General features: G+C 40.5%; 1 protein-coding gene across 1 annotated transcript in view; it reads left to right on the top strand.

Moving 5' to 3' along the window:
• The window catches only part of UBE2F (ubiquitin conjugating enzyme E2 F (putative)), an 87,521-nt gene that overhangs the window by 17,377 nt on the left and 44,815 nt on the right, over positions 1-25,329 (top strand). The window contains exons 5-7 of the mRNA XM_050900263.1: positions 5,762-5,829; positions 15,820-15,890; positions 22,134-22,191. Coding sequence (XP_050756220.1) covers positions 5,762-5,829; positions 15,820-15,890; positions 22,134-22,191 — 197 coding nt within the window. The remainder of the gene's footprint in view (positions 1-5,761; positions 5,830-15,819; positions 15,891-22,133; positions 22,192-25,329) is intronic.

The following is a 25,329-nucleotide window of genomic DNA, read 5'->3' as shown; positions in this document are numbered from 1 at the left end:
GCTCATACATCTGGCTCTTAAGGGAGCACTTTGCAAATATCTCTGCAGCTTTCCAATTGTGGAACAAGAGCTGGGCTCAGCTACGGGTGTCAGGGAATATCTAATGCTGCCTTGCAGTTCTCGCTGTTTGGGCCCGTGTAGTAAGTGTGTGTAAGCCAGGGTTGGTAGTCTGCACAGCAAAGAGGTTCTTGCTGGCTCACTTCTTAAGGTTCTGAGTTTGCTTATCTGCAGTTACAGAGATTGCATCCTTCTATGACAGATCTCATAAAGGCGTGCTAATTATTTTATATTTGTATTTTATGTTTAAGTTCTCTGATTAACATGAGAGCTTGAATTCTGTAACCACATTTTATAAGGAATCTTACACCAAGACAGTTTCTGAAAGTAGCTGGCTGTCAGGGTACCGCAAAGGTACTGACTGAATGTGTTTTTAAACACTAGAAATGGCTTTTGTGGTCAGCATTCTAGCCTTATGTTATTGACAAAGCCTGTTCTCAGGTGCTTTGTTTTATGTAGTCGTTTCAAATGTGGCTGTTCTTGAAAGCACAGTGAAAGAAGATTCCTTAGGTTCTCACAAAAAGATTAATTTGAATAAGAAAATAAACTTTACTGTCAAACAGAAATACTTTCAGCTTCCTTGCTCTCCACTTCTCACAATAACCTTTCTTAGTAAGTATTTAATGTCACAAAATTGTCCTGGTGACAGTGAATTTTAAATTAAAGTGAATTTATAGAAAATCTTGATGAGGGTGACTGCTTATTTCACATAAAAAGTTACTTGTCCTCAAGAAATTCCGATTCCTTTATGTTACAGCTTTCTGCAGTGCACTGTGAGTGGATATATAGTAGCACATGCTAGAAAATGGCTAAGACTTAGATTTTACTGCCACAGTGGGCAAACTGTGTGTTCCAGAGGCAGATACTGCTGGCTTTCTCTGCTGTCTGAAGCATCTTTCTCCTTTTGTCATCTGAAACAATCGTTCTGTTGTTGAAAAATGCCCTTATGCCACCATTTGCCTCTGTACTTATTTTTGTGCCAGTACCTTACTGGATTAAAAGCTAGGAAAAATAAGGAGATAGATGCTTATAACACGAACGGAATCCTGCCTGCTGCACTGATATTTGGAGCACAAAATTGGAAGCTGAGGCTAAAACATGGTACTGACCCGGAAAAAAAAAGGTGAGTTTAGGTACCCTGCACATGAAGAAAACTGGAGGAATATGTGGAGTTAATGCAATTTTCCTGCAGTTCCCAGGCAGTTGGGGTAGTTTGGGGTTAGTGTGATTATTTTAGAGTCCTGTTCTTGAGGGAATTAACAAAGAGCCTGTTTTCTGTTTGGCATGCCATAAAATGACAAATGTTGGTGAGCATGGCTGAACATTTCAACACTGCTGATTCAAGGAGCTACTATCAAAAGCACATCCTTTGTGGCCTGTCCTAATTATCTTGCATTTTCTTTTAAAGCGATAAAATAATTTAGTTTAGTATTTTCACAGCACTTTTAGCCATCAAAACACCTGACAAATGCAAACTAAGATTAGAGTCAGGTTGTTGATAATGAAACTTGAGACTGAAGTGGGAGGGATGCTTGCTCTGTTAATACAGCTTGAAGACATAAATTTTAGTAGTAGGAGGAAAACTGGAGCTCAGACGTATTCCCTTTTTGCAAAAGTCTCGTCAGTGGCCAACATCCTAAGTTATGTGCTAAAACTATTTTATTTGACTGTTTTATTTATAGCACTTTCCTCACTATTAACTTTGCCAGAACTTCAGTTTTTCCCACTGCTGTTACACACCTAAAAAATTGAGAGTCTTTGTCCCAGTCTGGGTGTTGTGGGACACAGGGAAGGAAACTACCATGTGGGAGAACTTATTTACTTGCTTGAGATGCCCTAAGATGACTTCATTGTGAAGGCTTATCTTGTTAATGCATTGCAAGATTTCTGGCTGGGGATTGAGGCTCTCCAGAGATATGGATTTTTAATATACATTTCAGTGATTGATAATGAGTAGCATGCTTTATTGTTGTTTAGTGAAAAGTTTTACAAACATACAGGGAGAATTGTAAAAAAAGTGGGAGGAGAGATGCTTTACTCTTCTGATTTGGTAAATAGTCCTTGCTTATTTTATAACAGAACCAGTAGGGTACCCAGTGTACTTTTTGGTTAGTGCTAGCATGGACTTACGCCAGGGTGAACCTGAAACATAAAAAGAGAAGTTGTAATGCAAGACAGTGATGAATATTGATGTGTCTTTGAGGGAGACTCAATCATGTAAGTATGTGGAAGTGACCTGCAATGTGAGGTACAATGTCTAAAGTGCTCTAAGTCTTCTAGAGATTCCTCAGCCTTACATAGAACACAGAAAAACAAATAAAAGCAAATGGAAGCTAATACACGAGGAATTTCTTATGGCCTGTGGAGGTGCTAATATGCAGTTAGAAAGTGCTTGAGCTAATCATCTAAAATGTTTTTGCGTGTTCTTTCACTGTCTGGTCCTGCTACTTCTCTTCTGCTGGTACTGGTGATAATTTAACCCCTCTGTGCAGCAGTTCATCTCAGTAATACTGCAGGAAAGTCTGCACTCTTTTGCCGTGATGGTTTTATGTAGCAAGAAAGGGCTTGCCCCCTTCAACTGAGCTCGCCTTGTCTGATTTCGTCCTGCACATGGACACTGGGAGTTGCTGCCGTGGCTGGGTGGAAGTGGAGCTGTCCTGAGCTAGGTCTGCGTGGCAAGGAAGAGCAGAGAAAGCAAAGAACAACTGTTCAGCTTTTTCTGCCCCCGGCCCATGCATCTCTTGAGCAATGTCAGAGTGATCTTGCTGTCTGTGCTTGGAGTTTAGGGCCTACCTTAATGTTCCTGCATGCTGCAGAGGCTGTGGGCCTAGTGTTTTCAGCGTGCAGAGAGAGGTGGAGTGTGGCTTTTCTCTTGGTGCTTGACTGGCAGGAATCTGACAGTCTTTTGGCAAGCTCTCATCCCTTGGAGCCGTTCTTGCATGTTTCTTTTGGACAATTGGATTACTGTGAGGATTCATTGAATCTGAGTATTTTCTTTGACATAAGGCACATGTAGATATATCCATCAACAGGCATCTATTTCACATTAGCAGGGGTGGAATGAGAAGAGCTGGTGCGCACTTCGCTCCAAGTCCACAAAATCAAGGAACTAGTGAAATTAAGCAGAGGAAAATAACTTTCCGCTGCTGGACTTCCTCAGCAACCTTAACACTGTTGATGTTTCTCCTTTACCTTGCTGTGCTGGCAGCAGGCTTCCCCCTGCACAAACACACGTGGGTGCTTCATGTGATTGCTTATATTGTGAAGTGATAGCTTGATAAGTGCTTGTGAGCAAGAGGGCGGTGGGGAGACCATGGAAGGCTTTGAGGTACGTGGCTTGCACTGTAACAAGCACTGAATTCCTGTATGGTGTTGCTTGTTTGTTTTAGTATGATCACTGAAAGACCTGAGATTATTTTGACTGTGGTTTTTACAAGGAACAACATCATGCTTGGAAATAGTGAGGATTCCTGACACTTGGTGTTGCATGGAAAGCTATTATAATGTGCTAGATGGTGGATAAAGTGCAGTTAGCTGTGTCCTGTAGGGTAACTCAGTGGTGCTTGAGCTGTTTGAACTCCCAGAGAGATATTGGACCATTTTTCTAATCATTCCTTCCTGGAACAGTCAGTCTTGCTTTGAGTGTTTTGCACATTTGACAGGGAGCAGTTTCATCAAAGGGATAGTGGTATAACTCACCTTTTACGTCTCATTGTTTAGAAATGGCTTGCTTTACTGATTTTTGTCTCAGTATATTTGAAAACAAAAGATAAATACTTTTATGTTGTTTCCCCTAAAAATCAGTGCATGTGCATTTACTTTCTGGTAAAGCATAGCATGCCTGAGAATACTGGTTAATAAATCAAACACACTTCAAAATTGAACTGGAGTGGAAATGGAGAATGTATTTGAAAAGCGTATGTTCTAGACAGGTTATTAAAGCGAGATTTGCAATGGCTAAGGCTTGCATCTTTGCGCTGCGCAGTTCAGTGTGGAGGCAGCTGTAAACAGTACTGTGTGGGGTGGGGAAGACCAGCCATGTTCTGTTTTCATACTCTGTGCCTAATCTGCTGTTGCAGTCCAGAATTTCTGATGCTGTTCATGTGCTGAACCTGTCAGTGGTCTACACAAGCTCCTGGGAGAAGCCGGACCATGATGTACTTCCCAGCAACTCTTTCGCTGTTCTGCAGGCACAGGTCTTTTGGAATGGCACGCTGGGCATAGTGTACAGTTGAGTCTCATCTTTGGCAGCATCAGCTTTTAGTGGCTCACTTCACTCTACAGCTGAGGGTTTGTGTTATTTAACAGGGTGATGCCCTCTCCTTTTCAGTAAGTCAGCTGATAAGAGATTATTGCAAAGAGGAGGAGGGTAGGAGCTGACTGCTCTCTTGTGATTATGGCAATTACAGTGTGGAAGCTACAGGCTTGTGCTGACAGTGGTGAGATTGTAGCATGGACTGAAACCTGAGCAAGTGGATATGGTGCATTGGTTGGTAGGAGAAAACAGAAGGTCGTGCTAGATATGTGTAGGGACTGGGAAGGCAGCAGGTCCAGAAGACAGCATCCTGAAAGAGGATTTTGTTGACCTATAGTAGAGGAGCTAGTTTTTTGTGTTTTGGAACAAGCTAGATAATAAGAAAACTCTTCTTAATCTTTCTGTAAACTATGGATTGCTTCACAGAACTTTCATTTGCAATGTTGGTTTACAAAATATAAAAAAATACTGTCATACAATGATAACCAGCCTTCCTGACCTTTAAGCCTTCACTGTGGCTGTACCGTGTGATACAGAGAGCTAGAGTACTCGAGGTAGTTTGAGCCTGAGCATTCCTCAGGTGTCCCAAACCCCCAGTGTGGGCTGGGTACCTGTCTGTTTCCCTTTCTTAATGAAAAAACTCAATAATGGCAATGCCAGACAGATACATTTCAGATCCCTTGCAAGCATTTCAGCTTCCAAGCACAGCCATCTCAAGAGTTGCAGGCTGACTATGATGCTACTATATTATCTCTGGTCAAATGCAACTAGATAGTTTCAGATTTCATATTTTAAAATTTAGCCATTTTAATAATTTAGTATTGAGTCTGAGGTTGACAATAAGGCAGGCAGATTTTCCTAACTGATATATCATCCTAAGATAATTACAATAAAAGAGTTAAATTGCTATTTTATTGTAGTACGCTCTGAAGCATGCTCTTGCACACCATTATTCATACTACTCATATGTGATTGCTAGCACAAGTCTGGGAAGATGTGCTAAATCCTGGAGCAGGATTTAACATGCATTAGCAAGTGAAGTATGCACAGTATGTATCCAGCTCATTCCACAGGTCGGTGTTGTGGTACTGCATGCCATATAGCTGATGCGTGGCAGAATTTTGTTCATACAGACATGAGAAGTTCAATCGAAGTTTCCTCTAGCTTGGTATCGCCTGGTACTCTGATCAGGAAGGTGGATTTTCCAGAGTCACTCTGGGACTGTTGACTCTTCTGACTTAAAATTTCTGCTGTAAAGGTTTTGGGAGTGGAGAAAGACACTATGTTCACACTCTTTGGACTAGGTGGCAGCTACTGTTATGGTATAACTAGGTTAAGTATTTGATGATCGCCCTGTGCCATTATTTTAGTCTTTGTAATGACAAATATATTATATGGTGTCTGTTATTTTCTGTTATTTAACTATTCTTCTTGTTTTTTCTTTTCCAGATGAGGGCTATTACCAAGGTGGAAAGTTTCAGTTTGAAATTGAAGTTCCGGATGCCTACAATATGGTGGTGAGTATTTGTCATTAATCTAATAGTGGTCATTTTAAATTTCCTTTCCAGGTAATAGGACTTCAGTGGGAACTTGGCATTGAGACTAAGAAAGCATCTTCTGTCTGTTACTAAAATATCATGGGTTTGTAGAAAAATCTGGAGTTTTTGGAGGTCATCTGAACTCCTTCTCAAGGTTGGGGTAGCGTTAAAAGTTGGATTTGGTTGCTCAAGGCCTGGACCAGTTGGTATTTCAAAATCTCTTAGGATTGATATTCCACTGTCTCTCTGGGCCTCTGTTCCAATGTTTAATTACCGCTGTTGTGAATTTTTTGCCTATATCAGGTCAGAATTTCCTTTTTTACAGCTTGTCTGTGGCCTCTTGCTTTGTCACTGTGCACCTCTAAGAAGAGCCTGACTCCATCTCCTCTATACCCTCCCATTAGGTAGTTGTAGACAGCAGTAGGGTCCCCACCTTCAGCCTTCTCTTCTCCAGGCTGAACAAATCCAGGTCCCTCAACTCTCCTTGTACCACGTGTGCTCTGGTGTCATCACCATCTTGGTGGCTGTCTGCTGGGCTCGCTCCGTTCGTCAATATCTGGTACTGGGGAGTTCAAAATGGGACACAGTAATTCCAGATGCAGTGTCTTGAGTCCCAGGGAGTGGGAATAATCATTTCTCTGGCTATTCTTTTGTAGTCCAGTGTTTGCAACCAAACAGCCTTGAGGCTTTTATTGCCATGATGATATTATGCCTTAAAGAAAAAATAAGTATTTGCAACTGGCTGGTAGAAGCTGCTTGGAAGTGCAGATGAGTCAAACGTGAGAGTCTCCCTTCTGGCTGAGGTTCCACACTCATCTGTTCTCTCCTGTTAATTATTCTTGAGACCTGCACTTAATGATTATTCTCACAAAAAATGGTATATCTAAGAGAAAGAATGAAATAGGTGAACAGAAAGGAAAAACTTTTTTCCTTTTTGTTTCTCTGGGGCCTTCAAACTGATGCTTATAGTTCTGATATTGGACTTAGGTGCTTAATCCCTTTTGAGGGCATGCAGTGGAGGACATGGAAAGCACAGATATGGTGACAAGTGGCCTCCTTTAGCGCACTCTGCCAGTTCTACTGGTTGTCTCCCAGGCTGTATCTTTAAATAATAACAATTTCAATGATTATTAAGCAAACAGCTTTTCAGAGGACCTGCAAAGGATTGTGATATCTTATTGTAGACAAATAGAAAGCTCCAGACAGCTTGGCCTATTCAAGCATGAGACATGTTGGTATTTCGTTATTGTACTTTACTAAAATTGCAGAACCTTGCGAGGGAGGGGAGGTGCAATTACAATAAAAATAACTTCAGACATTGTTTTCAGAGTTTAGCTGTCAAAAGAACAAGATTGACTCCAAAAATGGAAAACAATTGGGGCACACATCTGGTTCTCGGGAATTACACCTGCCACTCTGTGTCCCGATAGTTTGATATGTAAGGAAATTAGACTTATTTGAGCATTTGAGTTGCAGTATTTGCATTTAGGTATATGAATTGCAGGAAGAAGGAAGCCTCATTTTCTTCTAGTTTGAACGGTTTTGATAATTTTGCTTGCTTCTGTAACTTTTTTCCAATCCTCCTGCTTTTTGTTTTCTTATTTTGGTGTTGGTAGTTCAGAGATCTTCTCTGAGAGGCTGAAGAACATGTAGGGGAAGATACTAGAGAAACGTGTCTGGGAAGACCCTTGGCTTTTGTGTTCAGTTGCACCAAGCCTAAATTCATCATCGTATATATGTAGTAGTTGCAGTCACAGCATTGTTTATATACACGTACGAAGGAGGTGCGGTGGTCTGGAATGTAATACCTTGAATTCCAGACTGAGCTTGGAGAACGACACATTAACACTGGTAGTAGAGTAGAAAGGTTATGTTTCTGAAAGCAGAGAAGTTGGGTTCGCATTCCAGAAGATACCTTCAGAAGTTTTCTAATATTCCTTTATTTATGGTCTACAAATACATAGGACATGCACTGTATCTTATAAAAAGTTCATGCTTGTAGAGGACTGTAACATTTCTGAAACAACTTTGAATTTTCCCCCTCCTTTTTTTTTGGTAGTTGTGCTCTCCTTTCATAGTAATATTGGTCAAGGATTATCTGCTCCAGCTGGTTTTTTTAAGTGTTTAGGGTCCTGTCTGTCTTTATCGATATACTTCTATCTAAAACACCTACATGTACTAATAATGTTTGCAGTTGTATGGTTTTGGTTGTGTTGTTTTTTAAGTTCCCCTTAACCTCACCAAAGAATTTCATACTGTAATACAGGCCACTTTTACTAGCTTGTGTAAAGTTATGCACACACTATAAAGACAAACGTGGTCGTTTAAGGTTGAGTACATCCTTGTTCTAACTTGAATAAATTGTGCCATTCCATACATGAGAAACATGGCCTTCAGGGTAAAGGGGGAAACCCTGTCATGTTCTCTGCTGTCTAATTTTTAATCATCTTCAGTAATAGCAGTTTAACCACTGTGGCAGTGCTGGGCACAGGGGAACAATACACAATACATATAGACACAGTATATACTCATTTTGGTTTCTTAAATTTTTGTGTTTAAGGTATTCACCTAAACTTGCATTCACTGCTGCAGGAAAGTATTTCGTATGTGTTAACAGGAGAGCTGAATGTTAATTTTGATCTTGTTTTTTTAAATTCTCAATTGCTATAATTAAAAAATCTTTTGGTTTGTTATGGTTCCCTGCTCAGCACTGGCAGAAAATCTACAGCAAATGTTGTTGTGGTTTAACCCCAGCCGACAACTAAGCACCACACAGCCGCCCGCTCACTCCCCCGCTGTGGAATGGGGGAGAGAATCAGAAGGGTAAAAGTGAGAAAACTCGTGGGTGGAGATAAAGACAGTTTTAATAGGTAAAGCAAAAGCTGCACGCGCAAGCAAAGCAAGGAATTCATTTGCTGCTTCCCATCGGCAGGCAGGTGTTCAGCCATCTCCAGGAAAGCAGGGCTCCATCATGCGTAACGGTTACTTGGAAAGACAAACGCCATCACTCTGAACATCCCCCCCTTCTCCTTCTTCCCCCAGCTTTATAAAGGGGGTGCTGAGCGTGACGTCCTGTGGTCTGGAATATCCCTTTGGGCCGTTGGGGTCAGCTGTCCGGCTGTGTCCCCTCCCAACTCCTTGTGCACCCCCAGCCTCCTCGCTGGTGGGGTGGGGTGAGGAGCAGCAAAGGCCTTGGCTCTGTGTAAGCACTGCTCAGCAATAACAAAAACATCCCTGAATTATCAGCCCTGTTTCCAACACAAATCCAAAACACAGCCCCATACTAGCTACTGTGAAGAAAATTAACTCTACCCCAGCCAAAACCAGCACAAATGTTAATTAGATATTTTTAAATTCTGAGCACCTCTCATTCAATACAAAAGTAAAGTTTGCCTTTGTGCAATTTAGAAAAAAATGCAGTAGGTTGAATGTTGGATTATGGTCAAGTTATTAATGAAACTGTATAAGTTCACAAATACTGAGATAATTATGCTGAGGCCATGGTTTGTTTTCTGCCAGGCAGAAGAAGCCTGAAACAAGTGATGGCAGTGTTTTTAATAGAGCTCTTCAGACCTGCCAGTGCTCTTTCAGTCTGTAAGCAAGGTTGGGATATCACACATCTGCGTCAAGCTCCTTGCAGTAGTGCTGAACATGTTTGTGTTGAGAGTAAAAATACTGGACAAGACTGGCAAGTCATTACAGCCCTGCTTCAGAGCCTGCATCCGTTTTCTAGCTAATCTTTTTAGCCTGCATCAAAAAAGAACAGCTGTTTTTAAAGCTACAAAATGCATAATTTATAGTATAGTTTCTGTAACGGCATCCTTTAATTTCTGTAGTGTGCTGTTGCCAAAATCCTGCGTGTTTGCTGCTCCTCTGGGGAATTCTTTTTTTGCCCTTCTTTCCTCATAAACAAGCATTCAGCTTCTGCACTGGGAAAAGAAGTGGATGTGTAGAATGGTGGCATAGTAGAAGAGTATAAGAATATATAATTAAAGAGGAAAAACTTGGAAGATTTTGTGTTGTGGGCTGCAGCCATGGCATACTACTCTGCCCATGGAATAAAGCACTGGAGGCTGATTTGGAAAGCAGTGGGTCTGTGAATACAGAGAAGTAATGTATCCTTGTGCTGCTTTAGGTGTGACTGACTAGGATGTACACCAATGTTTGGTACCTGGGCTATAAACTTTCTTGGTGCAAAGATTCAAGAGCCTAAAATGTGGGAGGGATGCTTTGCAGCATGGATGCTTTGGAGCAAGCACTACTGTGAAGTGCTGCCTCTTGCTTGTGAACAGAGCACACAGCTGGTTAGAGCTTAATCAGACTTCTGTACCATTGAGCTGCTGTACTGAGTATTAGAAATGTTTATTATGATCATCTGTAAGGCAATAAAATATTATAAGGGTTCTTCCACTGTATTAATAATTAACTGAACCTATTTAAGCTGTTGGAGAGGTGGATAATTTTAGAAGCATCTGAGCTTGAGAACTGGAAAGGGTTCCTTTTTTTTAATTAGCTATTGGAGGCACAAGGATGGTTCAGATAGATTTGTGCTACAGTGCTAGCAGTAATTTGTGTCACCTCACTCCTGCAGGCCGATGGGCTGAGTTTCACTCTGTGCTTTACAGAAAGGCTGAAGAGAGGTAAGAAACCTCACCATGGGCTTTTCCTAAAGCGGTGTTTCCCAAAGAGGGGAACTCTTCCAAGTGGGTGTGTTTCCCAAAGAGGGAACTCAAGTGTTTCCAAAGAGGGAACTCCTCCAAGTGCTGCAGTTGTGCATTGTCATGTTGGCTAGTCCAGTGATTACGTTTTCATTGTTGGTGATTTAATACTGTAATTGAGCAAGTATTGATGTTGATTGTGCTGAACCAAGCAATAATGAAATGAAGTGGACCTGATGGTACCCGTGGTCCATAAGCGATCTTTCTCCTACACTGCTGCTCTGCAAAGGCAGCATCCAAGAAGTCGCATACCTCAATAGTCTTTTTGAGTTAGTTCAGTTAGTACACTACTGAGCACTTGACTGCTGTCTGCTTTATGTTTTAATATTTACTCTCTCTCTTGTGTTCTCAGTTGAATTTCTTCCTGCCTGATTAAGGCAGGTCAGGATCTTCATCTTTCTTTTCCCTTTTTATTGTTAGTGTGAAACTACTACAAAGAACTCTTAACATTCAGTTATTGCCCACTCTTTAAATTCCCATATTGGAAATGGGGCCAGAGTGAGGAGTTCTGTTCATCCTTTTTCTGTGGCATCCAAGTGAACAGTCAGGTGATGCTTCCTGCAGCCCTAATGGAGGTAGAGTTGGTCACGCTCCCAAGGACACAAGCATACAAACATGGTCCTGAATGGAAACACCTCTGCTTTTCAGGGACAGTCGGAGTAAAAAACGTCCTGAAATGAGGACTTCATCCCATACATGCCCCAAAAATGTCTTCCAAAAGGAATTTGTGCACCTCGGACCTCTTCCTTCTGTAAGAATCTGATTCAGGCTGGCTGCTTTTTGGAGCCTCGGGAAAACCTAGCATTGTGTCTACAGAATCCTCTGCTCAGATCCAAACTCTTTCACACCCAAGGCTTTCTTGATGACTCTTTTTTTTTTTTTTTATAGCACTGTTTTAGGGGCATGCCATAGATGGAACCAGTAGGTTTGAGCTTTTGATGTTTTCTGGACTCACTGTAGCTCTTCCCGTAAGTACTGTCCACATTCTGAGTACAAAAAGAAAAAAAAAAAAAAAAAACATCCTGAGAGGCCTGTTTCCCTCTAAAGTTGGAGCTAATCGGTGTGGAAAGATACTACGGTGAGAAAAGAGTATTGATAATTAACTTCTAAGTTATTTTAGGGCATTAAAAGTGTTTGGAAGATCAATGCTTAATTTTATCTGTTCTGAATTGTTTTTAAAAGTTTCACATTTTTTTCTCAATTCTTCTGTAAAGATAACTGCTAAAATACTAAAAGAAATGTCAGTCTCTGCTAGTATGAGGGCTCCCTTGTGTGCCAGGCAGGGAGTGTGGGATGTACCTGCTCCACTGTTCAAAACACTTCATATTTCATGATATTTGGGAAGAAAAATGGCTGATCCCTGCTTGCATATCCATTCATGCATGAAACTGCCCTTGTTTCATTGCATACTTTCCCAGTGTACTGTTGGTTATATCCTTAGCAGGTGTGCAGAGTGAAGGAAAGACTTCTTTAACAATGTAATACATTATTTACCAGATAGCCTGCGGACTGTTTTCTTTGATGGTGATGGGATATTGTGTCAGAACAGAAAGCAATTGGTACTGATATAGATGTTGCAGAGGGATCATGGGAAGAAAACTGGAGCAGGGTTAGTTAATTCTGTAGTGTCTCCTCAAACTACCAGGCCATTAGAAATACTAAAATCTGTTGGTAAACCTGTCACTTGGCATTTTAAAGTATTACACTTGTTAGGAAGCAGGCTGCACATTCATGAGCTTTTGTGTAAAGCAAACAGAAGTTTGTTAGTGTTTGTGCTTACAAAACCTGCCGGGAATGTTGCTGTCTATACAGACATCAGAGGAAGCTGTGAAACAGCAAGCAAAACATTAAATGGTATAGACAGCAAATGCCTTTAGCAGCAAGTGGTGCTGCCTGACCTCTGTGTCCGCAGCATCTGTTCCTCAAGCACTGCTTTTTCGGGCTGACGAGCTGCCCAGAAATAGAGGTCAGTGGGAGATGGAATCAAATGTTAAAAAAAAAAAAAAAATCCAGTGACTGAGGGATTAATTGATTTTAAAAAACAAACGCCGTTCTTTTCTGCTTTGAGGTGCAGCTGATGAAATAGTGGGTGCTACAAGACTAGGGACCCGGTGCTTTAAGGAATGGAACCTGATTAATAGTACAGATCTGGTGTAATGTTCACATAAAACTAAACTGTCTGCCACTGCAAGCCAGGCCTTGTTTGCAGCTCCCGTGGTTCTGATGTATCATGTTGTTGGAGTAGACAGTCTTAGGGACTCTCCAGTTTGCTGATATTTTTATGACATGAGGTGCCTTAGGCAGTGGTCAAAAGCTGGGAATTTAACAGCAGAGCTGCTAATCTTGGCCCTTTTTCTGGTCAATATGTTAGTTGTGGAAACAGCAAACTGGAAGGGATTTGGTTCCTGAATGATCAGGTGTCACAATTAAGGGGCTTCCATCTACCTCTTTGGTGACCCTACTTTATACAGGTCTTAGTTTGGAACTGATGGAATGGGAATTGGGCTCAAGCTCCATCATGCCTCTGGAAATTTTGAGGCAGCGCAAGGAAGCTCAGGGACCTGAAGTGCATGACTTGGGCAGTTCTTGTGTCAAGACCCACTCCTACTGTAAGGCAGCTCCTCTTCCACTTGTCAAGCTGGGTAATCCAGTCCATCAAAAGCACAGGGCAGTGTGGCTTCATTTTCCTTGACTTGTTTCTCTGTACTATGTGCTTCGCTGTGTTTGGTGTTCAGTTTCAGCTGATCTCAAGAAGTTCCTCAGGAACTGGTAGGGGGAAGTGGCAAGAAATACCTTAGGGCTAGCGTGTAGCTCAGTCTGGAATCTGTATTCCTGTTAATGCATCTTTTGGGGAATTATGTTTTGTAGAAACTGTAAAGAGAAAAAACTGGAGTCGTAGTTGCAGGGCAGTTTACAAGAATGCTTTGGGACTATCTAGCATCTAGAGAAAACACTTCAACATTGATTCCAAATTTCTGCTAGGAACCCCGTCCCTTCTCTAGGGAAAAGGTTGTGAAGTGAAGAACTACGGTTACAGGACAGATAAAAGATATCTGTATTAGTACATGTGTCCTGTTAGAGTGCCAAATTGATCAAGATCTGAAACTGTTAATTAAGTTCATTTATTGATTAGCACTTTATATTCAGTCTCTCATTTGGTGAGAATAATGGAGGGGAGAGATTATTTATTAGCTATATTTTTAAAGAAATGAGACAAACTTGATCTGAAGCTTGTTCTGAAAAACTTCCACCAAAACTGAAGTCAGTATGTGTGTAGTTCTCAAATGCTTGCAATGCTTTCTTGTACCTCTTGGAAATGGAGAAGAAAATGAGTCCCTTCACTGTTGTGAGCCCCAGTTGAGGTTGGATCTACCTGTGCAGCTTTCAGTATCTGAGGTGAAGGAAGAGTTTGAGCAATGAAATAAATGGATTTTGTAAGCTTTGTTGTGCAAAGTGTCACACATATGACCTGGAGATGGCTGGAGGTATTCAAGTGAAACATCTCGAGGAAGTCTTGTGTGGATTTGTTGGTCTAAGGAAGACTCAAAGATGACTTGGAACAAGCTCAAAGGAGAATTTTTGTCTGAAGAAAATTTTGTGATAGCGCTGCGGTTGTCCTGTCTGTCTAACAGAGAAAACCTTTGTCTTACTGTCAGGAGTGGGTTTTTCTAATTTTTGGCAATGAAAAATGCTTTGAAGGGATAAAGGAATTCTTTTGTTTCCACGATACAAAAAATGAGACACCAGTTAATTCAGTCTGTGAGGATTTGGGGATTACTTTTTTAAAAAGATTTAGTTTGTATAAAGCTTACTTTTTTCCCCTACTCATCAATACATTCCCTGTTTGAAGGTGTGTATGGTAGAAATTTACTTTTATCTTGATCTACCGGCATGGAATAAATACTGCTGCTTTCCCTTTCTTGAAAACTAGACATACTCTTTCAAAACAATGTGAAGGTGTAGCCAATGAACAGCTGTGCTGTTAGAAAACTTCTAAGAACAACGTTTGTTTTGAAGGTAAAAAGTTTGAGACTGTTTTCTGCATGCCACTTAATTTTCAATAATGCTGTGATCCAGCACTGGGGCAGTCAGTGTCCCTTGAGTTATTAGTCAAACGTGAAATGAGAGTGGAGAAAAGTCAATATCTACATTTTGAATTGCAGATTTGTTGTGGTGATAGGTGTTTCTTCTTTTAGTGCCGGACAGATATGTTGTTGGTAGCTCAGTACCATGCATACTTTCTTATCTCTTTTCCAAGGAGTCCTGGTTAAAAAAATTTTACTAAAGAGATAATTGGGAAGTTGAGAACAAAGCAATGAGACAAAACACATCATGCTGCTATGCAAATACAGCTATTTGAGCTATTTTGTCTCTTGACTGAAGACTTCATGGAAGCAGTGGAGGAAAATAGCTCCACATCTATAATATGTGATTTAATTGAACTTATGAAAGGTACTGGTCTGTGCTGATGTATTCCAGTACACTTACTATAAGAAATCATCTGCTTGATTGAAAGCTGCAAATTGTAATTTGGAGAGCGTGGATGGAACAACGTGCTGTTGCTAAGCTACTGGGATTTTTATGACCCGCTCTTTACTTGACAAAACTAGAGCAAATGAGACTGTATTTTAAGAACCTGTATTTCAAAACCCACTATGGAATCCAGAAATCTGGCAGTCTTGCCTGAAAATAAGTTTGGTGGCTTTTTATGTGAGTGTCTTAAACTTGCATATAATGCGCCTTCTTGACGCTTCTTGTGATACTTCCTATTCAGTTGTGAACAGGAAGGTCTGTGTTTAAAAGAAGCTGTTCTGTTGATGTAGTTATTATCATTGCATCCTCTGCTGGTTTTTAACAACCCCCTGACTTGGATAAGCCTTGGGGGAAAACAGTAGTTTTCCAGTTTAAATTGTTGTCTTACTGGTTAAGTGTTAAGAAACTGAATGGTTTGGAATGTTTTCCTTCCCCTGAAGGAGACAGGAGAGGAGAGTAAATTTTCTTGGCTTTCTTTCAAGTTATGTTTTTCTAAGAAAAAGCCTAATACCAGCCCAGCTTTTGTAAAGAGTTGAGAGAAGCTAAAAGGGCAGAGAAAACTGGTTTAACTCCTGTAGGTTATGTTATGGGTGTCTTTAACATTCAAACCTAGGCTGTGAATATCAAATATATTTGCCTTTTTCAGTTCTATGACTTGTAACAGTGATATGGTTTTATTTTAAGGGATAACATCGTAATCTGTTTTCTCTCCTGGCAGCCTCCAAAGGTAAAATGCTTGACAAGAATCTGGCACCCGAACATTACAGAGACGGGAGAAATCTGCCTAAGGTAGCAACAGCATTCTGTTTTTTTTAACCTTGGAGGTTTATCTGTGTGATAAAACATTGTATGTAATTTTCATGCCATTATTTTTTTCAACAGATCCTGCAAATCAGTGGCATGTGACCCTTAGGAACTTAGAAATCTACTGAAAGTATTGTTCTTGCTGTGTGTTAGAGGCCACGTAGAGCCTGACCTTTCAGGTTCAGACTTAACGTTTTGTTCTACTTGGGGTAAAAATGTAAACTCCAACCTAAACAAAACTTAGTTGGTTTTTCTTCTCCCTCCATAAATGAATAGTCCTCAGGCCCTGAGCGGGCTTAAGGCTTTACTTGTTTAATGCCTGAATGTGTTAAGTGCTTGAAAACCATTTATATTTCAAAAAGGAAGGAAAAAATGTTCCTTAAACTTTGACAGTAACTATTCTATATTTGCCATTAGTTTATTTTAACATTTAATATCCACCATGAGACATACGTGCCAGTTACAACAAAGCAGAGTTGGGGGAGTGTAAGTCAAGATACGAAGCCCGAAAGCTTTACTTTACCAAAGTGAGAGGCTTATGTTGCTGGGTGGTTTTGCTTGATAGTAAATGTTTCCTCTTCAAAATCAGTTTCTGAAACTTTGTAATTTCAGTGTTTCATCATGAGTACCTGATGGTGAAATTGGCCAGAAACCAAACATAAACAGAAGTGACAAGCATGACTGTCACTTTTCAAGTTAATGGGATGTAAAAGAACAAGTAGATGAAGCAGAAGCAATGAATATAAGTGAGATTGAAAGCTGTTCTGAAAATCCAAAACAGTTGCCACCACGTGTAGCAAATTGGTGCTTAAAAAAAAAAGCTAATTTTTCCTCCAGATTGAAAAATCATGTTAGTGCTGCGTTCAAGGCCCTGGTGAAAATGAAGTTTTCACAGGGCAGTCTGTCACTTCATAGACAGGTCAGGCTCGTCAGCTGATAACAGCTAAAGAGCTGATATCGGTGCTTTTAGCCATAGTGGTCTGCTCCATGCTTCTGAGAAGCTCATATCATCAAAGGATGATAGAAACCAGCCTGAGGAGGCTGTAGTATGTTCCTGGTCCTCGATAGTGCCAGGCTGCAGCAGGATTACAGGCAGTGAGGGCCGGTGTCCGTAGACTTTACCTCACTTGGGGACTGGAGGATTTAAAAGCACTGGAAAAACATACTAAATCCTCTGAGACTACCTAAAAATCTGGTTGTCCACAGTTATTTGGAGCTGTATGCTGGTGATACAGGAAGGTTGTTTTGGCAAATACGTATTGCTACTTTTAGCAATTTGCTGGATGTGTAGTGTTTCTCAGTGCCTCCTAGGACTGTTGCATTTTACAAAGCTGAACTTGCCACTTGACAGTAGGGAGACCGATTTGAGGATCATGTTTTTACAGTTTAAATTCCACCAGAGTCCTTGTGGTTTGGTCAGTGGAGAAAGCTTAAGCTTAGACACTTTAAGTCAAATAGTGCAAGTGAAGGAATGAATAAGTGAGCTGTTTGGAACCAGGGAACAAGGAATACTAGACACCAAACGGTAGCTAAAAGTTTAAGCTCTGACTACAGTGCAACATCTTCTGAGGTTAAATAAAGTCTCACATTCTTGAGGATATTTCACTATTTCTTGTCTTTAAGTGGTTTTAATTATGAAAGATGAATGTAGTGTTGGAACATCATAATTCTAATGAAGTCATTTTTTCAGCATCTGCACTAAAACGTCAGCTTTATTTGATTGTCGGATACTTTAACATATCAAACCTTTGAAATGTCGTACCGTTTAGATGGAAAAACTAAAATAACTTAGATTGCTTTATGCCTGTTATAATGGAGAATGCACTCTATATATAGTACCTGCAATCAAATTATACAAGAGTCTTTACATTAAAATAGCTTCAGTTATATATCAGCAGAAAGAAATTCCTTATCAGTATTTTTCCCAACTGTCTTTTACTAAACATACCTCACGCTATGGTGTGTGTTGGTTTGATAATCATCCCTGGATTAAAACATACCAAATGATTAAACTTGTGGTCAAGTGTAATAGTTTTGGGCAGGAAAAGTGTTGTTTGTCTGTGCTTTATGGATTGCAGTTACTCTGGACCATATTAATAATGGACCATATTAATTAGGTCAGGACCATACCTGTGGATATTGCCTCCACTGCACATGTGGATAAAAAACATCAGGATACCTAGAAAGGATATGCTTGCTTGCTACATACACCAGTTAACTAGTTTTTTGACAATGTGTAATGCATGTCACTGACTATTTTTCTTTTTTCCCCCATTGATGTGATCTCCGCCTGAGGTGTTTTTTTTTCCTTCTTGACCGCATAAGCTTTTAGAATAGTTTAATCACTCAAATTTCACTGCTTTTCTGCTACGTGGTGAGGTGGTCAGTGTTGTTGGATGTCTTTTTTTGTCAATAGGTGTTGTTAGCTAAGGTTTGGTCGCTTCATGATGCAATATTAAAGGGTGCTGAATGGAGAAGTGTTTGAAGACTGATTAATTGTATCATCTAGTATAGCTCAGTGTTGCAGTTTCTCCAGTTATAAAAGCTGATTAAGTTGATTGCTTGTTTCTGTTCCCCTGTGCTGTTCCCAGTCTCCTCAGCTGTGCCAATGTCGAAACAAAAAGCTCTTCAGAAAGACTTTCTGCACCAATTGCTCTACTCATCCAGTCTATAGCATGGCCTCCAGAATGGTTGCACTGGCGGTGCTGGGTTGAGCAGGGAGGTGGGCAGCGGGAGGTGAGCAAAAGAATAACCCCTGTAATGTGTCCCTGCCAGCAGAGGGTTTCTGAAGTGGATTTACAGCTTTTTAATTCAAACTTACCTTGAATGATACTTTCTGTTGGCAAAAGGAAGGCAGAAGTTTGTTGGAACTGACATTTTATGTTGATAAATGTGTTCATCTGAGATCTTTACATAAAGCAGGTTTTCTCCAGGGCTGATCTCCCCATTACAGTAATTTTTAGTCATGCTGTAAATCGTGTCAGCTGGAGTTTCAGAAAGTTTTAAGCTTGCTGGAGCCATGCAGTTCTCAGTTTAGTAGATGTTTTTGCAAGGTCTCTTTAGGATGCTGTGTATTTAAAAAGAAAAAAATTCCTCAAAGCTTTTCTCCATGCAGGAATTACAGAACGAGAAGATATTTGTGGAAATGAAAGCTGAGCAGCTGGCTGGTCACATCAGTGGCTGTTTTGGTTACTATAGCTTCAAAAATAGTGATTGTGCAGTCTTCCCATAGGAACTTGGATACAAGGATTTGAAATCATGTTCTGGGAGGTTTCCTTAGATACAAACACCAGATGTTAAGGTGCGGTTGTCAGTTCCAGTCCCCCCATGACTGAGGACACGCTTGGCTTTTCTCAGACCCTACTACAGCTGAAGACAAAGCAAATGGAAATAGTCTTTTACTGTCCTTCCTTGTTCCTGGTGAAGTTCCCTGCCTGACAAACTCCTGCTTGTGCCACAGCACTCCCCCTCCTGTCAGCCCTGCCGCTTTTTCCCCAAGGCATGCACTCACCAGCTTCAGTAATTTGAAATGCTGCAGAAATTGTATGGTTGGTTTACCCCTCTCTTTACTTTTGCAAATTAATTCTCAAGCATCACAAGGGAAGCTTCTGAATGTTTATTCAATCTAAATAGTGCTAGATGAGCTTTCTGGCACTCCTGTATGAGACAGCATCAGACAGCAAAGTTCTGGCAATTTTAGAATAGTCGCTTCAAGTAAACAGGTTTTCCTGCCCATCAAGTGTATTGACACCCTAGTAGAACAGGTAGCTTTTGTGGTCTGTCTGGCGGCTCGTCAAAGGCAGCCTCTTGAAGCACTGAGTGGGTGAGAAACTCTGCTGGTTGTGCCATTTGAGAACTTCCCAGTAGCCCAGCTCCTCTGTGGCAGCAGGACCTGTGGATGACGGGTCTTTGAGCAGAAGCTACGTGCAGGTGCTGCTTCATCCGCGAAACTAGTTCATAATGTGTTTTGTGTATTTCTACTCATTTAGGTGTTTATTTTGTTGTGTGGATGATGCTCTGAGAGCAGATCACCATTCAGACCTCCGAACTGTTTGGCAATTATATTTAAGTGCTATATCATGGAGAGCACGAGATGCGGTTTCTCTAGACACTCTGTGCTGGGAAAAGGTTTTGATTAGGGGCCTAATGATCATTCCCCATCTGTAGGAAGAAAGAGGATGCTGCTCTGAATATGAATTATATCAGCAAAGGGGAAATATTAGGCAAAGGTACACTTATCTATCTTCATTGCTTTTCTGCCAGAGCTCTATGAGAGGTATGAGTGTCTCCTCTCAAGTCCTGGCTGCTGATGTCCCAGCTGGAGATGTGCAGAGAGAGCTCTGAAGCTTTGGGAAGCTGGAAGGTTGTTAATGAGGCTTAGCTGATACGCTCAGGCACTTTGAGCTCTATCAGTGGATATTTTTATGCTTTTTTTGGTGTGTATTAACTTACTCGTCACTCTTAAGTTCACAGTGAGCTATATGAAGAGGTAACAGGGAGTACTGTAGCAAAATTTTATGAGCAGACAGAAAGCAAGCTAAAAAGTCTGTTATTTGCTCAAAACCTGAAAATCCTGGCTCTTGCCTGTTCAGCAGCATTTTTGCTTTTACTTTTGTAGTATGAACAAAAATTGCAGCCACAAGATGTTATTTTTAATGTTCTTGAAATTAGTTTTGATCTGCATTAGTGGTAATGGCATATTTTATCTTTTTAAAGGCACAGAAATGAGATAAGTAGCACAGTTAAGATGGAATGGTCTTGTCCGGTATGATCATCCTGTTCCTAGCCTCTCTACATTGAACAAGGAGGAATGCTAGATGTAGTATATTACCTTGGATTAAAAACTCAGCATTTTGGATTAAAAACTGGCCTGTATGGTCCAGTCATCTACTGTAACTTAAAACTGACTTAATACATGTCATCCTGAAAGTTGGTAAAACCTAATAGTTTAAGACTGTTTCAGTTTAACCCTATCATTTGAGCAGTAGAAGCTGCTGGTGGTGATGAATTTTCATGCTTTGCCACTTCGCTGTATGAGTTTTCAGTTTTAGATTACTTCTTAACAGAGGAAGGTGTGATTGTGAAATGATGCTTCAAGGAGTTTTCCGGACTTTCTCATTCAGATTATTACTTTTGCTTGCATGAATGTGAGCAAGACTTCAGCTCACTTCTCAATTATGCTCTGATCTCCAATATTTTTACTTCTCATAACTTCTGATGTTTTGACCTGAAAGGTCCAGGAATGCCTAACCAACTGAATACACCTCAATGATTTAAACTTGTAAATAGGTCAACAGCTTCACTGGACTTACTATGTAGCATAATATGCAGGTCATATAAAATTTCTATACAGTATGTGTGTGTATAGGAAAGTCTGTATCTTAATTATTTATATTAATATTCAAATGTATTTATATTAAAATTCAAGAACATGTACTATAGTTTATAAGGAACTTTTTTTGCTCCTGTAAGCAATCTCTCTTGCCCAGAGTAGTCTTCATCATGATTTCCAGTTGGGGATGTATGGTGTTGAGTTTGTAAAGCCTTAAAACGTTCTGCGTGCAGTATAGCTCTCCTGCTGAAAGAGGACTGTAAGACCCTGCCCTTAGACCTCTCTGCGCTGTGTCCCCGGAGGCTCGAGATGCATCTGTTCATGTTACGGCTGTTGCAGAACCTTCCTGAGCAGACAGGCTGAAACTATTTCACTTTCCTATCCCTGCTTTTAAGAAGCTGAGGTCCTCTCACAGAAGAGAGGACGATAACCCTTTTTCTTGCTAATTAGATAACCCACCAAAAATACGCTTTTTTGGATGGAAATGTGCAGATTTGGTGAGAGGTCATTCCATAAGCCTGTCTCTTTGCCAAAGGTGAAGACGTTCTAAACTGGAGCACATGTGTCTGTGTGCTCAGGGGAAAATAAAGGTTCAATGTTGAGACTGTGTCACAAGGATTTCTGTCACACTTATTTTGCTTGATGAAAATAATCCAGGTTTTCTGACAAAGGTTGAGCTCAGATCGGGAGATCTGTAATGACGCTATGTAGAATGTAATTCTTCTAGGAAGACATACCAATTCTTGTGCTTTAAAATCCCACTACCTAGATACAGTGCAAGAGGTAATCCTTATGTTGCAATTGCTTCCTAAGTTCTTAATGTTTTCTGAGAAGATTTCTGACAAAGGTTGTTTAAGTAGAAGTTGCACTGTATAATATATGTGTCTTTTTTCCAGTTTATTGAGAGAACATTCAATTGATGGCACTGGCTGGGCTCCAACTAGAACATTAAAGGTACTGTTTCCTTTTAGATATGTACATTGAATGAGCTATCTCTTTTAAAATACTTTTATGGACTTGGAAAGAGACAGATAATGCGATTTGCTCTAGAAACAACTGAGTTTTTTCTCTTTCAACAAGTGTTGGTCGCAATACTAAAACAAGTACAGTGCTAACTGGTTATAGAAATGTTTGCTAGTTTTAGCATAGCTGCACAAATACTGCTTTGACTGATAAAAGGCTTTGTAGAGTGGTATGACTGGAGGTGACCCTGAGAAACCATGCTTGGTAAGGGTGGTCTGCTTTTTTTTTTTCACCCAGGCAACAAATACAAGAGCATGATGTGAGCAGGACTAACAGTAATCCATAACCCTTGTAATTTTCATTGTATTGACATTGTTCTGGTTTCAGCTGGGACAGAGTTAACTCTCTTCTTAGTAGCTGGTACAGTGCTGTGTTTTGGATTTAGTGTGAGAATGATGTTGATAACACTCTGAGGTTTTAGTTGTTGCTAAGGAGCACTTATTTTAAGCCAAGGACTTTTCAGTTTCCCATGCTCTGCCAGTAAGCGGGTGTGCAAGAAGCTGGGAGGGAGCATAGCCAGGGCAGCTGACCTGAACTAGCCAAAGGGGTATTCCATACCATGGAACGTCATGCCCAGTATATAAATGGGGGAGTTGGCTGGGAGGCGCAGATTGCGGCTCGGGCATCGGTCAGTGGGTGGTGAGCAATTGCATTATGCATCACTTTTTTTTCCCCTCCCCTCCCCCCCTTCCTTTTTTGTTATATTCTGTTTCATTACTATTATTATATTTCATTATTACTATTGTTAGTATTATATTTTACTTTAGGTATTAAACTGTTCTTATCTCAACCCATGAGTGTTACTTTTTTTTTTCTTTCCTCCTCCTCACCCCACTGGGAGGGGGGAAGGGGAAGCGGCTGCGTGGTGCTTAGTTGCTGACTGGGGTTAAACCACAACAGACATTCTTGATAAATCAATAGCCTGTCTTCCCCCCCAAGTTCCTCTGAGTAGAGGAACTTGGAAAAGTGAAAGGCAAGTTGTATTTGGGAGAAACACCATGTGGAACCGAATCAGAGTGTAGTTACTGCACTGTCTTGAATTCCGTTTCATGCCCAGTGTTCAAAGCGGGGAGCAGCACACCTGCACTTAGGTATTGCATAAAGCAGGGCACTCTGCTGTTTTGTCACTCCTGCAGGGAGCTGCCTTTTCCATTTAACCTTGCCTCAAATGTCATTTTACCTGAGTCACTAAAATGTAAGTGAAATCTGGCCCCTGTAAAATTGCTTGTAGTTGTGCCACTGAGATTGCAGAATGACTTCAGGGGTTGGTCCCACCACAGCTGGGCAGGGTTAACAAATTCAGAGTTATGGTTCTTGTATGAAATACTCTTAGGGAGATTGTCACAAAGGACATGCGCTTCAGCGCAGTGACTGCTCTTGTCTTGCTACAGGAAGCGGTCGGTTGTCCATTTACTGTACATGACCTTGCTGCCAGAGGAGTCTTGCAGAGCACTGAGCAATAATCTCCTGTTTGCTTTTACCAGGAACCCTGCCAGAATTGGTTCTTAAGAACCTTAGCTACATTAGGTAGATAAAAGGTACACGTCACGTGTTTGTTTCTTTCCAAAAGGCAAATTGAAAACAAGTTTTATCTAATACTTTATTTCCTTTTTGGCACTATGAATGAGATCTGTGGCTTTCCTCATCTGTACAATCTCTTCATGAGCATCTGACTTTCTGGAAAGTGAAGTAGAATCTGTGTGTGTTGTTTTGTGGGTTTTCTTAAACACTCTTTCCCTATTTTTTTTTTTCATCAGCTAGTATGATTTTGTTTTGCTCCTTGTGTTTCAGTTTTCATATTAGGTTAAATCGAGACACTGACTGGGTAATTAAGTTAACGGGTTCTGTTCCTGTATTTCATTCCCAGAGAAAGTTTTTGGGCTACAAGTTTTAAGCTTCATCCATTAGAAAATTAGTACACCAATATTGCAACTGGACAAGAATGTACATATATTTTTATCTGCTCTCCTAGCTTTGTTCATGATATTTTTCTTATAGAGGTTAAAATACTGCCACATGTTAAGACTATGGGTGGGAGTAACTGTTGACATTATGTGTCCTTAACATCCTGTGCTCAGTGATGATGGAAGATGTGTATTAATCTTTTCCATTTTATTCTTGCATCAGGTTGCTAATTGTATGTGATTAATTTCATAGATTAAACATCCTGGAATCTCAACTACCAGGAGACTCAGATTACTGAATATTATGAAGCATTTTAGAGTGTGTTTACCTTCAATAAGTTAGAGGAAAAAACCGCCACAACCCCAAACAAAAAACCCCAGGAACTTTGTGGGTGTTGAAAGGAAAGATTCAGCAAGAGGAAAGGAGACAGTAGCTTAACTTTAAAAAGAAAAAAATAAAATCCAGCATCCCACTTGGATTTTGGTTTTTTTCCCCATGAACATTGAAGCACCACAATTGCAAGTTCACGTTTTATAGCTTTAAAAAAACCACTCCAAACTAGCAAGTTTTCATTCCTCTTTGTCTTCAGAGTCTCCATTTTAAGTAAATGTGCAGTTTCAGTAAGTGTTCTCTCACTTGGCATCTTGTCACTTCATGTGATTTGAAATGTCATCACAAAAAATAAGTACCACATGTTGGTCCTGCCTTCCAAGTTGTGCCTCTGTAGAAACGTGGTAGTTACACTGTGCTTCTAGTACAAAAGTAGCTTAAAAAAAAAGAGAGAAGAAATAGCCATTGGGAATGTCAGGAAGCTACAAGTACTATTCCCTGAACAGTGTTTTTGCTTGGGATACAAATCGTAATTAATGGTAACTAGGGTCTGCAGTGAGTCTGTTCTTTGTTGAAGATATTCTTCATTCATTCCAAGTGTGCTCTTTGAAAGGATTCATAAACATGGGAAAGGTGAGTCTCGGTCAGAGCCAGGGTTCCTGACAGCTGCTTTATCAGATGCTCTTTCAGATCTTTGGCAGATTGTCACCTGTGAAGTGTCATACATGCCTTCCTGTGTGTTTTGAAGTTTGATTAGTGTCCAAGTGCTTAGATTCCAGGCTACACACGCTTCTGAGATGGAAAATATGGAATTGTGCTTGTTTATCAGCAGTA

Source organism: Gymnogyps californianus, chromosome 7 (assembly GCF_018139145.2).
Source record: "Gymnogyps californianus isolate 813 chromosome 7, ASM1813914v2, whole genome shotgun sequence".
Taxonomy (NCBI): Eukaryota; Metazoa; Chordata; class Aves; order Accipitriformes; family Cathartidae; genus Gymnogyps; species Gymnogyps californianus.
This window is presented reverse-complemented; position numbering and strand designations above follow the sequence as displayed.